This window comes from Sminthopsis crassicaudata, chromosome 4 (assembly GCF_048593235.1).
Source record: "Sminthopsis crassicaudata isolate SCR6 chromosome 4, ASM4859323v1, whole genome shotgun sequence".
Classification (NCBI taxonomy): Eukaryota; Metazoa; Chordata; class Mammalia; order Dasyuromorphia; family Dasyuridae; genus Sminthopsis; species Sminthopsis crassicaudata.
Window position 1 is genome coordinate 133,679,593 of NC_133620.1, and position 13,805 is coordinate 133,693,397.

Here is a 13,805-nt window from a genome sequence, read left to right on the forward strand (position 1 = left end):
GCTTTAAGAGATTTAACATTTCCAGGTGATACTGTTATGCCACAGTTTCCTTGAATTGTTCTGCCTCAATCTTCCTGATAGCAACCCCTCTTCCTGACCATTAGGACTGATATAATTAGGCCTGGGACCCATGACCACTAGCATTCCAAAGAGTCATAAACTGCAGGTGGTTAATTTCAGGTGGGCATATCTCCTATCTCAGACTCAGTGGCTCCTAGCCTCCCAATATATCAGATTTTATGATCCTTCTTCGCCCCCAAACTGTCAGAACCGAATTTATAATCCATTCCTGTAAGTTCCCACTCACCAGAGTTCTAAACCCACCCTGCCTTTGTTCCCCTGATTGCTGGAGCCTCTAAGAATCCCTGGAATCCCTTGCTCCCGCTGGATACTTTGAGACATAAATCCAATCCAGACAACTGGGGTCAACATGAATCCTGCTTTATTTCAATTTTTCCCTCAAATAAAATATTAAAAACTCTCTAACCTCTATCTTGCCTCAGTTTTTCCAGCATTACATTTTGGAAGGGCTAGGAGCCACTAAGTCTGAGATAGGAGATATGCCCACCTATCTTGAAATTAACCATCCAGTTAATGATTCTTTGGAATGTTAGTGATGAGGGTTCACAGCTCTAATTATATCTGTCCTAATGTTCAGGAATGGGGGTTGCCATCAGGAAGATTGAGGCAGAACAATACAATAAAAATGCCACTGGTTTTAGAATAAAAAACCTAGACTCAGTTACTTCTTTTCTTTTTGATCTTGAGCAAATCACTCTCCAAGAATCCACTTCTTCCACCTGTAAAGTAAATTTACTTATATCACTTTTCTCAACACTAGAAGGACTGGGCATATCAATTAATCCAAAACCTTTTTTAATAGTTTTATTATAATTTCTCCTAGCTAAGCAAACATACTTCAAATATAATTACAAGAAGATGTAATTTTACTTTGAAATAAAAATTTCCATCCTATCTCTAGGATATGCAGATGTACTCAGTTGGCTTACCTTGATCTTTCAAGGTAGTCTTAAATTTCAGTCCTTTCTTAAGCTCTATATTACATAGTTATTTGAAGATTCTATGCTTGACAAAATTTTAAAGTCCTAGATGTATAGATGTTTTCTTCCCATCATATGCAGTAGTGATGATGAGGTTTTCGGGGGTACAGAAGTGCTGAAGCCTACCTCAATATTGGAAGTCAGGACTCCCCATATGGGTGACCAAATGATGGTGTTTGCTACCAAATATTGGGGTGAAGGAGTGTTGGATCCCAAAAGAGCAGGCTAAATCTGTATGGTTTTTAACAATTAACAAGGGGAAAGATGAACTCACTAGCAGAGTTCTTAGCAGAACTCACAATTAACTAGGAGAAGATGCCATTATGGCTTGGAAGTTGCTAATAAACTAAATTACTCCTGATTGATCCAGTAACTGTGGAGTTATGATTTTGTTAATACAAAGAATCCAACTAGGAGTGGGACTATAATAAAAGTCCACTTATAAGTAACAAAAGGCCCAATTAAGATCAAAAGGTCAATATAATCAGCGCTGCTCTCTGTTCACCTCATGAAGTAGCTTGAGTTTCAAAATGCAGGCTTTCTCCAGATAATGTCTCTCCCTACTATCAAGGACCTGCCCAACTATCTGAGGTCTTCTCCACCTTCTGCTGGTTACATTTCTGCTTTTATTAGCAAGTGAGACTTCCTAACATTTTGGCTACCATCAGCATTCATCAAGCAATCTAAAGCTAATTTCTTAGAACACATTATTACATCAAATATGATGCATATTCAGGATTCCTAAAATACCAATACAAAGCTAGCATTCTTTTCCCTGACTGAAACCTGGTAAGAGCTTGGTTTTAGATCATGGCTTCAAATAGAAATTTCATTCCCAAGCCTTTGAAAAGAATTTAATGCAATTGCCTTGGCCCACAGCCACTAATGATTCCCTATTTATTGATACAATTAATTAAAATAAACCACAAATGCATTTTTTGAGAGAAATATACTTCTTGGTGGTATGCTTTACCATAAATCCCTTGCTTGAAATGTAAATTTTATCTGTTGACAATATTTATTAGAAGACTACATAGTTACCACTCAGGATATTTTCTTCTTATGTATTTTAATTTGAAACTCAAAATTTTAGAAGGTAGTCTACTTTAAAAGCAACCATAGCAGTGTAATTATTCGTATCTAGGCATGTAAATTTCTACTTAGTTGGGTGATTTATTCCTAGGGAATTTAAGACATTCCTAACGTCATAATTTTTAGGGCTTTTAAAAATAACTGACAATTCAGTTCCATTATGCTTCTGCTTAGGAAAGAGAAACTGCATGGAGCTGAGTTTGGAGGATGCAGTTAGTCTCCTCCAATCTTTATCAAAGTCACTCTGCTATATGAATTCAGGTTCTCAATATAGCTAATCTTTACACAAAGCATAGTCTAAATCAAGCGTCTGTTTGTATGATGTTTTTGCTCCTACAGGGAAGTTTTCCATTTGTTACTTTTAGTGTTAAAAGTTCTTAAGCTCAGGCAGTTAAAAAAAAAATTCTTTTAAAAAAATTAACTCCATTAGTATTTTTCTCTCAATCTGGTTCTACCCTCTATTTCAATTTTTCATAAATCACATAAAGGTACTGATAAGGCAAGTTTGAAAAAAACCTATTTACATAAATTCATTTAATTTTAATAGATTAGACCAATCATATAGATTGGAGAATGTTGGCTGGTGTCACATCGACACAGCATAAACTTGGTTACCCCTAACTACCATAGGACCTGTTAAGCTATGAGGGAAAATTAAACTTCTACATGAATTTCCCTTTTCTATGGTAGTCTACTAATCCTTTTCAGTTGATAGCTCTCATATAGGTAAAAAGATAACATTTCTGGTAACTTCCACCTCTTTATCATAATTAGATAAAATACAGTAAATTCCTGAAATGTTTTATAATAAGAGTAGGCAAAGCATTTAGGTCAGATAAATAATTCAAAAGCATATTACATTCATTAAACTCCCCTCTTTATTTTCAAAATTCTGTAAAAACAGGTATACATTTAAATTTCTATTGTAATACACAAACAAAATTCAAATCATAGGGAACTCTATAGTAGTTTTTATTCATGTTGTCTATGGATTGAACAGAAATCAAACAATTCAGGAACATTTAAGTTTGAGAATATGCATGTGCAATAACCATTATATAAATGCCTAATCATCTATGTAATCAGTCTCATAAAATGCTAGATGGAAAAATCTTGGTTTTTTTGTTTGTTGTTTACAATTTCAGAGTTTCTGAAATAGGTCAAGGCCCATTTTCTAGTCTTTTCATTTCTGTGTAATAGGAAAAGAGTTCTGGTCCATTAACTCTCCCACTCGCTCTTGGAGGAAGTTAACCAGCTCTGCCAGTACAAAGACATGGGTGTCATCTATGTCTTGTATGATGAATTTCTTCCCTAAGGCATTTGACTCATCCAAGTACAGCAGAAACTGCTTCATGGCAGGGTCACTGTGAAAATAAAACATATTACCAAAAGAAACCAAAGCAATTTTATATAGAATACAAGAATTCTAAAGCACTGAAGTTTTTAGACAAGCAATGAATTTATTTTTAGTCTCATTTAAAAATGTTATTAAGTAAGATTCAACTTTGTAACTTTTTACAGGTAAAGATGGCAAGTTTAAAAAATACACAGGTTATTAACAAGTAATAAAGATTTGAAGCTATGAAATTACTGGATTCAAAATAATCTTCATTTTTGTTGATAAGATCTTTTTAAAATTACTAGTCAATAATTTTAGTGGCACATTTTAAAATGGATAAAGAAACAATTAATTCTGAACCCTGAAGGGCTTCATAACTTTTAATCTTCATTCATAATCCTTGAATGAAATCTAGAAACTTGGCATATTATAAACTCCAACCATCAAAGATGATTTAAAAATTTTCCACTGATAGTATGAAGAAAAAGTCACGAATGAAACTTTGCCCAAATGATGAAACTAGAGTCTTTCCTTATTGTTGGTTACTGTTTCAATAAAATGACAATTTTTTGAGCAGCCCAAATCATGCATTATCAGTAGAATGAGGATAAGTATATTAAATAGGGCAGGCTTTTTTTCCCCCTCTTTTAAGCCAGCTACTGATAAATTTATACTGCTACTCTCATTTCATGGAGAACTATCAAGATTTATAGAGTATTAAAAGCATATGGATAAAAAAATGGTGTAGGTCACAAAAAAAAAAGTACTAAATTATCATTCATTTGGATAAAATCTGAGAATAATTTAGTCTAAATTAGTGAATCCATTTTACTCCTTTGCTAATTAAGCCACTACTTGTAAATATATCCAATAATTCAAACTAGGTTAATTAAGATTTTTCTCTAGAAAAAGTCCTTAAAAAACTTTTATTTTTAAAGAGATGATTAGATTCATTAAAATCTCAATATAGACCAGAAGTATATAACCTTTAAGAAAGCTAATTTTCCAAATATCTTCAAATACTTAATGCATTTCCCCTCAATACAATTTACTCAAAGTCCTCAAGTACTTTAGTGCCTAAGTACCAGTCATCAAGTTAGAAGTTGAGGATATTAAAAAAAAAAAAGGGGGGGGGGCAGCTAGATTGGGCAGTGGATAGAGCACCAGCCCTGAATTCAGGATTCAAATCTGATCTCAGACACTTAACACTTCCTAGCTGTGTGACCCTGGGCAAGTCACTTAACCCCAGCCTCAGGAAAAAAAAAAAAAGTCCCTAATCCTTCAAGAATTCACATTCTTCTTGTACTATATGATTTTGAAGATCTACTTGGAAACACACATTCTCAAAAAACACATTTGGAATTAAGAGATTTTTAGCTCAAAGGGAACTTTGAGATTATTGAATCCAATCTCTGCATTTTACTAAAGAGACAAGGTCCAGAGAGATCAAGTGATTGATTTAAGGTCACACAGGTGAAGAATACTAAAGTGGCAAGGTGGTAAACCTGAATTCTCATTTTCTTTATTCCTGCATTGCTAGGGCTAGCATGTTTAAATGAAGCTTTAATTTTTTTGGAAAACACATAGAAATCAAGCATTGGAAATATAATATTATAATATAATATAATATTATAATATAATATAATATTAATATATATTGGAAATATAAGATTATAGGTATTCTTTAACAACTTTCAGTACAGGGGAAGCTCACTAGATTTGCTAAACATTTCATTTAAAGCAAATGATTCTTTTAATTGTATTAACTTCTACCTGTCAAGACTACATATTGTGGAAATTATAAATGTATAACCACTTATAGTTTTTATTTGAAAAATTATACTGCTTAGAAGATTTTCCTGTTTCAGTTATAGAAATTGCTTGATTTTGGCAAGAGGAATCTAGAATGAAAATTCTTTGCTAAAAACAAGTAAATCTGACCAAAAGGTACTGAGCACAAAATACAATTTATAAAAAAACAAAATTAAGTGAGTTAAGCTATGTCATTTTCAAAGTATAATCAGTAGAATGGGATTTGAATATTGATCAATATTTATTTTTCTAACAAGTTTAATAAGATAGTTGATTAATTTTCTAGGGAGGAAAATGAGTAGTGAGGATATGTTTCAACTTTATCTAATTCCCATTTATTTACCCCAACTCAGAGAAAAGTGAGTCGAATCCAAATGAGATTCTCAAGTAGGGAAATGAAAACTTGAAAATAAGAAAAGTATACTTGGGGCTTTGGAACTTAATTGTTCCTCTATTTGCTCTTATCCCTAAAGGAAGTTGAAGAACTGCGCTTTATTCTTCTGGAATTCTTAACCTTGGAATTCTGGAATCTTTAACCTTGGTGCACTCCTATATTTTGTTTTCTTTGTTCTCAAGATGTTTTTTGAAAAAAAATTTTTAAAGGCACTAAGAATTTACAAAGTTTCATGTAAATTTTGTAACACAGTATAAAGTACTATTTCTCAACATCCTAGGGGACTGGTAAACTGTAGTTTTAAATCTGATTTAAAAATTGGCATAGGGTTAAGGACAAAAATGCAAAAACAAAAAATTATCTAAAAGCAAATTAGTATTAACATGTTGGTAACTCCAGTAACATTACACATACACTGTATTATTTTTATTTTAATATAATTTCAGTTTAGCACCAATAATAACAATAGTCATCAAAACAGTTAGTGTGGGGCAGCTAGGTGGTGTAGTAGATAGAGCATCAGCCCAAAAGTCAGGAGGACCTGAGTTCAAATCTGGCCTCAAACACTTAATACTTCCTAGGTGTGTGAGGTGGGCAAGTCACTTAACCTTAATTGCCTTAGGAGAAACAACAACAACAAAAAGAAAGAAAAAAGAAAAACAAACCACTGTTAGTGCTTGGGATTAATTGGTCATAGCAGCTTTTATTTATAAATTTTCTCATCTGACTAAAATCAACTCAACAAACAATTATTATATGCCTAGTATGGTACTACAATAATACAAGGGGATACATTGATGAGAAAAAAATGTAATGTGTGCATGGAGAAGAGATACACAAAGCCACAATGTAAGATATATTTAGAAGTATATATGAGAGATGAAAAGACTATGGAGAAATCTGTTATAGGAATCATCTAGCATTAGGGGAGAAGAAATGGAGAAATGCAGCCTCAAAGTAGTGCCTGATCATTGCTTTGAAAAGAAGGATTTTAATCTGTGGAGCTAAAGCTAAAGTTCTCGTTAAAGTTTTCTATGTTACAGAAGTGAGTATTCAACAAAAATTGGAAAGAGTAAGCAAAACTGAAGAAATAAAGATTGATATGAGCAGAATATAAAATTTGTACAGGGAAAAAAGATTAGAAAGTTAGATTAATATCTAGTTATAGTGCCTGAAATATCTGATAAATGTAGCTGTATTTTATTCCATGAGTAATATGTAACCAATGAAGATTTTCTGAACAAGAGTGCATTAGGAATATCGCTTTCTCCCAAATATGAAGAATGGATTGGAGGGGAGGAACTGGAGACAGGGAGATCAATTAAGAAGAACTACATTATTCCAGGTGAGAAGCCACAGATGGCTGAACTAGCACAATAGAAGAGAAAAGGGGATGGATGTGAGATGTTTGTACAAACAGAATAGGACTTGGCAACTAACTAGATATTGGGGGATGAAAAAAATGGAAACAAAGATGATTGAGAAGTTGAAGGTTTAAATGACTGATAGGGGAATTGACAGAAATAGGGAATTTAGGAAAGAGAGGTAAATAATAGGATAAAAATGAGTTCAGTTTGGGCATGCTATGGAGTTGAACACATGCAGGGCTGGAAACAACTGAAAGTCATCTGAAATACTAACTAAAGTGACAGAAATAAATACCAATAGGGATAGAAAACATGGTTAGAGAAAAAAGAAATGACATGTTGGGGGAAATTCACACTTGCCAAATGGAAAGAATATTTAGGGAAAGAGACAAAAAGAAAAGCCAAAAAGTTAGGAAAAAACTAGGACAGAATCAAAAGGGATATCAAATTAGAATAGAGTAAAAAACAGTGTCAAAGACTGTAGAAAAGTCAAAGATAAGGATTAAAAAGCAACTATTAGATTAATCAACTAGGATGGCTTTCCAGAAAATAGTTTCAGTAAGTAGTGGGGATTAAAGAGTTTGTTGAATGATGGAAATCAGATTGTAATGGATGTTGGTGAGGATGTGTATGCAGGAAGCATAGGCCCCCTTTTCCTAGATTTTCATAAAGCCCAGATATACCCAAGAAGGAAAAACTAAAAAAAAGCACACAGAAGATCCTTCAATAATTTTTCCAATGTATTACAAATCTCTTAACCTTTAAGAAAGTAATGAGATCCTTTAAATGTCAGGTATTTTCAACTTTTCACTTCAAAAAATTGCTTGAATACTTTGAATACTTTGAATTGAATAGTGTTCTTTGCTTCTGGAAAATTAGTTGAGTAAAGGTTTTCTACCTATTTATTTGCATAATCAAGACCTGCATCAATATCTTAAGTCTGTAGAACTTTAAGTTTCCATTCAAGGGTGGTAAAATTGGAGCTTTTCTCTAGAACTTTTATTGTGTTCCTGTAGGCAAGATTAGAATGTTTTATTAGCCTTTAAATCATCTATTTCCATTTATGGGTAGTGAAGTGGCACACTGGATAGAGTACCAGGTCTGTCAAAGACTAGATGAGTTCAAGTTCTGGCTCAGACACTAGCTGTGTAACCCTGAGCAAAGTCATCAATTCAGTTTCCTCATCTGTAAAATGAGCTGGAGAAGAAAATGGCAAACCAGTCCAGTATCTTTGCCACAAAAACCCTAAATAGGGTCCTGAAGAGATAATGAAATAACTACTCCCATTTATAGAGAAAAAACTGAATAGCTGTTGTGGTGGTGTTCTAAAGTGGTAACACCACCAGAAACAATCCAGGGCAAACAATTATCCCAGCACTATTTTATCATCCTCAACCATGAAATAATCATTAACCTTTAAAAAGAGACCTAAAATATAGCGTGGTGTTGGTGTTCCTCTGAAGATACAGTCTAAATCTAAGGCTTTCATCATCCTGTAAATACATCATTTGATAATAGAACTCCTTTGATTCAATATTCCTACATTTAATGAGAACTATGACTATATTATAGAGTATACAATCAAATCAATTACTCAAGTATCAATATAAGTTAAAAAAACAGCCATAAGGTTATACTTTAAAAGAGCTCTCATTCCTCCATATGAACTAGCATTACTAAATCATGACACTACTTTTTCCATTTTGTTTTGACCCAAAATGGGAAAAAGGCAGAGATTTATTGCATACCAGTGTTGTTCTCATGGTGTGTTACACTTGGTTTTATAGGTAAGAGGAGAGAACTATACAGCTATATAATGATATAAAACTATAATGTAGTCAACAGTTTAGCTGGGAAGAAGGAAAAGTGTCAACTGGTAGTTTTACTTCTAAAAATGTATGATTCTAAGTACCAAATCTCAGGACAGGACATCCAAGGAAATGGAAGACCAAAAAGGGCTGGAGTGGTCAGGGAGAACTTCACTGAAGAAATGGAACTTTAATCATAAATCATAAAATCTCCAAGAACAGGCTTTAGATATCAGTGAATGAGACTGTGTAATTTTATAAATGAGGAAACTGATCTACTGGGCTGGATAGGAAAACAAAACAGAAAATTAAAACTCAGAAGTGAAAAGTACCCAAACTACTAACCATTCTATAAGCACGCCTTTCAAGACATTCACCATTTTCTCCAAGTTAGAAGGATCAAATGCTGTCAATGATGGCAACAAAAGAGATGAAGTGAACTAAAATTAAAAAAAAAAAAAAATCAATAATCAATTTTAATATTTCACTAAAAAACTGGTATTAGAGAATACACAACATAAGGATAATGAAAGTGATGGTATTAATGCTTAAAACCCACAAAAGTCATTTTCAACCCATCTGATTTTAACGAAGGTAAATCACACAAAGAAAACTTTCCTTAAAATTTAACTTATCATATCAAGAATAACTTTCTTCACTAAATATCTGAAATACAAAATCTAAATACTACATTTCTAGTAAATGGCATTTTACTGGGACATTTTACAATTTAAAAAACTTAACTTTTTGGGGATACTCGGGTATTAGTTATTTACTTATTTTTTGATTTTTTTTTTAAAACACAATTTAGGGCTGCATCCAACCCAGTAATTGCTGGCACCTGGACACTACACAAGTCCAGGGATGAGAACAGGGACTCTGTAGCTTCCGTGCTTGAGACCGCAATCCATCACTTACAAACCTACAGGAGGATAGATAAAAAGGGGCGAGAAGAGCGTTCATCCCAGAGCGAGGACGCAAGCCCTGAGCAAACTCTGAAGACTCCCAACTCGCAGAAAACCCAAGATCCTACGGGGGGGGGGGGAGCCGGGCCATTCCTTGGCTCTGCCGCCTCTGAGGAAGGGAGCACGGCAGGGAGAGACACGGCTCCTCCTCGGCCTAGCGATCCCTAAACCTTTTAGGGACTGCTCCTTTCACCTTCGGGTCCCGCAGCTGCACCGCCCACCAACTACCCCGTCACCCCTAACCCTGGGGACGTACCTCCGACCAGCCAGGTTCCAGCTACAGCTCTTCCGAACTATCAGCGGACTGCGCCTGCGCCGCAGGCCCAGCGTCGGGTCACGAAGGTTACTCAGAAGGGGCGGAGCCATGCCCGTGGGAGGAGTGAGGGGCGGGGTTACGTGCCCGCGCCGGTGGCGGAGGGCTTCCAGGACCCTGGAGTAGATCAGGGGAGGGTCCTTCCCCTTCCCCTTCCCCTTCCCCTCTTCCCTCCCCCACCTCATTTTCAGGTCTCGTTCGGTGAGGGGCAGGAAAGATCCGCAAGCTACTGCCAGGTAGGAAGGTAACAGGGAGGGGTGGAAGGGCGAGGAGGGCGTCAGCTGTGGCTCCGTCGGGGGCCGAGGGCCCGGGGAGTCTCGGTTACGTGAAGTCGTGATAGAGCGGGGCAATCGGAGCGCGGCCGTTTGAGATGCGGTGGGGGCGGGAGGGAGTCCCCAACTGCCTCTCTCAGCCTGGCTCTGGACTAGTCCGGCCTTGCCCCGCCAAGCCTTGCCCTTAACTGACTTGAGAGTCCTGGAAGGGGGCGTGGCGTGTTCAGCTGTGCGCTCGCTCGTGTTTATTTGTGTGCGCGTGCGCGCCTTTGCCTGCTTTTCTTTGCCTCGGTTCGGCTCGCTCCAACCGGGCTCCTAGAAAAAAAGCATTTTGTCTGCATTGGTTGCGCCTTTTTTCGCCTCCCTTTCACTTATTTCCGTGCAATCTGATTTCCTCGCTCAAGCTTTACTGCCATCCTTTATTGTCTCTTTTTTTCCTGTCACTTCTGTCTCTCTCCTTCTGTGTAATTGTCTCCATTTTCTCCCGCTCCTGACTGACTGTTTCTGCTTTCTCTCTTTTTGTCTCTTTTGTCTCTCCCTTTCTGTCTGTCTCCTGTTTCTCGCGCTCCCCCTCCCCCCGTCCCTGTTATCTTTGTCCTATTCTTTTTCTCTCTTCTTTCAGGCTCTTATCTGTCTTTTCCTTCTCGGCCTCTTTCTCTCCCTTCTACTTTCTCTTGTCTCTGTCTCTGTCTCGTTTTCCAAAGTCACTAGTAATATCTAATGCAAATACACTAAACTCTGTGACGCTGCTCGCTTAACCTGTCATTCACTAAGCATTAACTCCCTCCTAAGTTCAGTCATTTGAGTTAAATAATGGCTACGCCTAGACAAAATTGTGACCAGCCCCAGCCCTCAAGGAATATACATGTTTGTAATGTTCTGATTGTCTCTCGGTTGTAATCCTCTGGGGAGGAGGTTTCTTTTCTGTTAACCCTTTCCTTTGTGAGCACGTTTTTTGGGAGGCTTCTGGAGCCTCCAGCCAGAGAGAAGGTAGAATCTCGAATCCTCTTCTTCCCCTCCAAAAGTGTGGGATTGCTGGACTTGTCAATCCACGGGACGTCTTCTCCTTGACCCAATCCAGAACTCTCCTTCCAGACTGCTGTCCAAACTCAATCTCCCTGGGAGGCAGCCTTCGTGGCTCCTTATATCCTCCCAGAGAATGGGCTTATGGGTACTCTAGGGGCTTGTGGGAACTCCTTACTGACCAATGAGCAAACTCCTTTAAAGTATTCTTTCAAAGGTGTAGACTCCCTTAAAGATATGCTAAAGGTGGCTAAAGGTGTGAATTCTGAGCTAGAGAATTGTTAAGTACCAACTTAGCACTTAGTAAGAACCTAACACATGTTAATGAGGAAGACACGTCCCTATATAAGTATATGTATAATATTTACCTGGTGAGTAAAAATTAATGACTGGGGAAGGAAGTTTCTGCCACCTGGGAGGTTCAGGAAAGGCTTTAGGATTAAGGGGGAATTTGAGTTCACTGGGAATTCCCAGAAGTGCAGGTAAGGAGGAAGTTCATACCAGTATAAGGACCAAGTACAGAGGACAAAGTGGCCCTTGCATGCAAAGGTGGGAAGTGAAGATCCCTTAACCGTGAGTGAGACCAGTGTGGCTGGATCACAGTGCATGCAGGAGAGCCACAGAGAAGACTGCAGGGGGGAATTGTGAAGAGATGAATGCCAGATAGGGGTGTCATTGAATATGATCCTTGAAATGACAGGGGATCATCGGAAGTTACTTTGAAAGAGGATGTGGCTTACATCTCTGCCCTTTAGGAAATCATTTTGGTGGCTATATAGAGGAGAGACTGCATGAGAGAGAGGCTCGAAATGGGGATAGCAAACGAAGTGAGAAGGTGATAGGCTTCTACCGGGTGACAGCGCTGAAGAAGGGTGTGTGAGTGGAGAGGAGGAAAGTAGAGGAACAATGTGGAGATAAGGCTATACTGAGGTCTTGAACCCTGAGTGACTAGAAGACAAGGAGTCCTTTCAACAATAATAGTTTTTTAGGGAGAAAGAATGAATTTTGTTTAGGATATATTGAATTTGAGATGCTGATGGACATTCATTTGAAGGGTCCCGTAAGGTAGTTTTGAGTGTAGTTTTGGAAAGTAGGAAACTAACTTGTAGTGGTCCTCAAACTTTTAAAATAGGGGCCAGTTCACTGTCCCTCAGACTGTGGGAGGGCCGGACTAGAGTAAAAACAAAACTTCACACTCTGGCTCCGCCCCTCAGCCCGTCTGCCATAACCTGAGGGCTTCATAAACATCCTCGGAGGGCCACATGTGGCCTGCGGGCGGTAGTTTGAGAACCCCTGGAGGAGTCACCTGCTTAGAGGCGGTAATTGAGTTCATGGGAGCTAATAAGGCATTCTAATGAGGGAGTATGAAGAGAAAAGGGGATTCTACACTGAGCTTATTTAATAAATCAGAAAAGGAAGCTGAGACAGATAATTAAAAATTGAAAAATATCCAAAACTTCTAAGAATTGAAAAACCGCTATTATCCTAAATAAGTTATTGACTTTTTTTTTTTTTTTTTTTAAAAGCCCAAAGAACACAGTTTTCATCTATTTCCAAGGAAGTATGATTTTATTTGCCAGTAGCTTTTAGGGTCATTAGGCAGCATTTTATGGATTACAATTTAGAGTACTGTAGTAAATGATCTGGAAGGCTGGAGATAAAAACAGTACAGTAAATAATACGTACCTTTCAGGACTTTATTGGTATGTAAGGGAATCTGATGATTCTTGTCTATAGCCTGTTATTCTTTAACTATAGATAATTATAGGATTGTAGTCAGCAGTGGAGCCATGCCAGGGAATGTTTTAGGATAAGTTTTGTTTGTGAGACATGTGAAACTTAGGGATAATCATTAAAAATGAACACCTAAATATTCAGTATATAATACAGCGATTCATAAAGTTATATTTGCACTTATTTTCTAGTATTTGTGAAACACAAAGTAATTTTTACCAAAATCATTTAACAAGAAGTAAGTGACCTATGATTATTATGTTTTTTACTTTAATTTTAGAGTTTCTGATTCCACAAAAATCAGTGGTGGTGGGGAATCCTTCTACCTCTCTCTTATTTAACTCATTAAAATTACTCTCCACTTTGGCTCTCCCAAATTCATCCCTTCTAAGATTTTATTTTTGCTATCCTTCCTCTCTCTTTTTCTTTTCCATTAGTCCTTTACTCTTTTCCCTTTCTATTCTTCTTTTAAGACCATTAAGACGTAATAGAAAGATTCCTGAGCATTTTGTCTAATTAGATTCCCTCTATGAACCTTGATCATATAAGGTTTAGAGGGAACATATTATCTCCCAATATTAGAATGTAAATAGTTTGTCTTTGGTTTGCTATGATCATTTGCTCA

General features: G+C 36.9%; 2 protein-coding genes across 4 annotated transcripts in view; one reads left to right on the forward strand and one right to left on the reverse strand.

Moving 5' to 3' along the window:
• Window positions 1-3,008: 3,008 nt before the first annotated feature.
• Window positions 3,009-10,202, reverse strand: GTF2H5 (general transcription factor IIH subunit 5). The gene is made up of 3 exons (XM_074309435.1): window positions 10,095-10,202; window positions 9,219-9,313; window positions 3,009-3,517 (listed from the first exon to the last, which is right to left on the reverse strand). The coding sequence occupies exons 2-3, from the start codon at window positions 9,251-9,253 to the stop codon at window positions 3,337-3,339; spliced, it is 216 nt and encodes a 71-aa protein (XP_074165536.1). The 5' UTR covers window positions 9,254-9,313; window positions 10,095-10,202; the 3' UTR covers window positions 3,009-3,336.
• A 2-nt stretch (window positions 10,203-10,204) lies between these two features.
• SERAC1 (serine active site containing 1) overlaps window positions 10,205-13,805 on the forward strand; it is a 94,458-nt gene continuing 90,857 nt past the window's right edge. For 2 of the 3 annotated variants that reach the window (XR_012489152.1, XM_074309434.1), the window contains exon 1: window positions 10,243-10,387. The gene's annotated coding sequence lies outside the window, so the exon portion shown is untranslated. Of the gene's footprint in view, window positions 10,388-13,805 lie in introns of all 3 variants that reach the window. The other variant, XM_074309433.1, reaches the window with a different exon arrangement.

What these genes read in the sequence shown, in the direction of transcription:
- GTF2H5 (XM_074309435.1), bottom strand. Translation starts at nt 9,253, where the DNA reads ATGGTGAATGTCTTGAAAGGCGTGCTTATAGAATG. An exon ending in AAAGGCGTGCTTATAGAATG is followed by an intron (nt 3,518 to 9,218) that starts GTTAGTAGTTTG and finishes TTATTTTCACAG; the next exon opens with TGACCCTGCCATGAAGCAGT.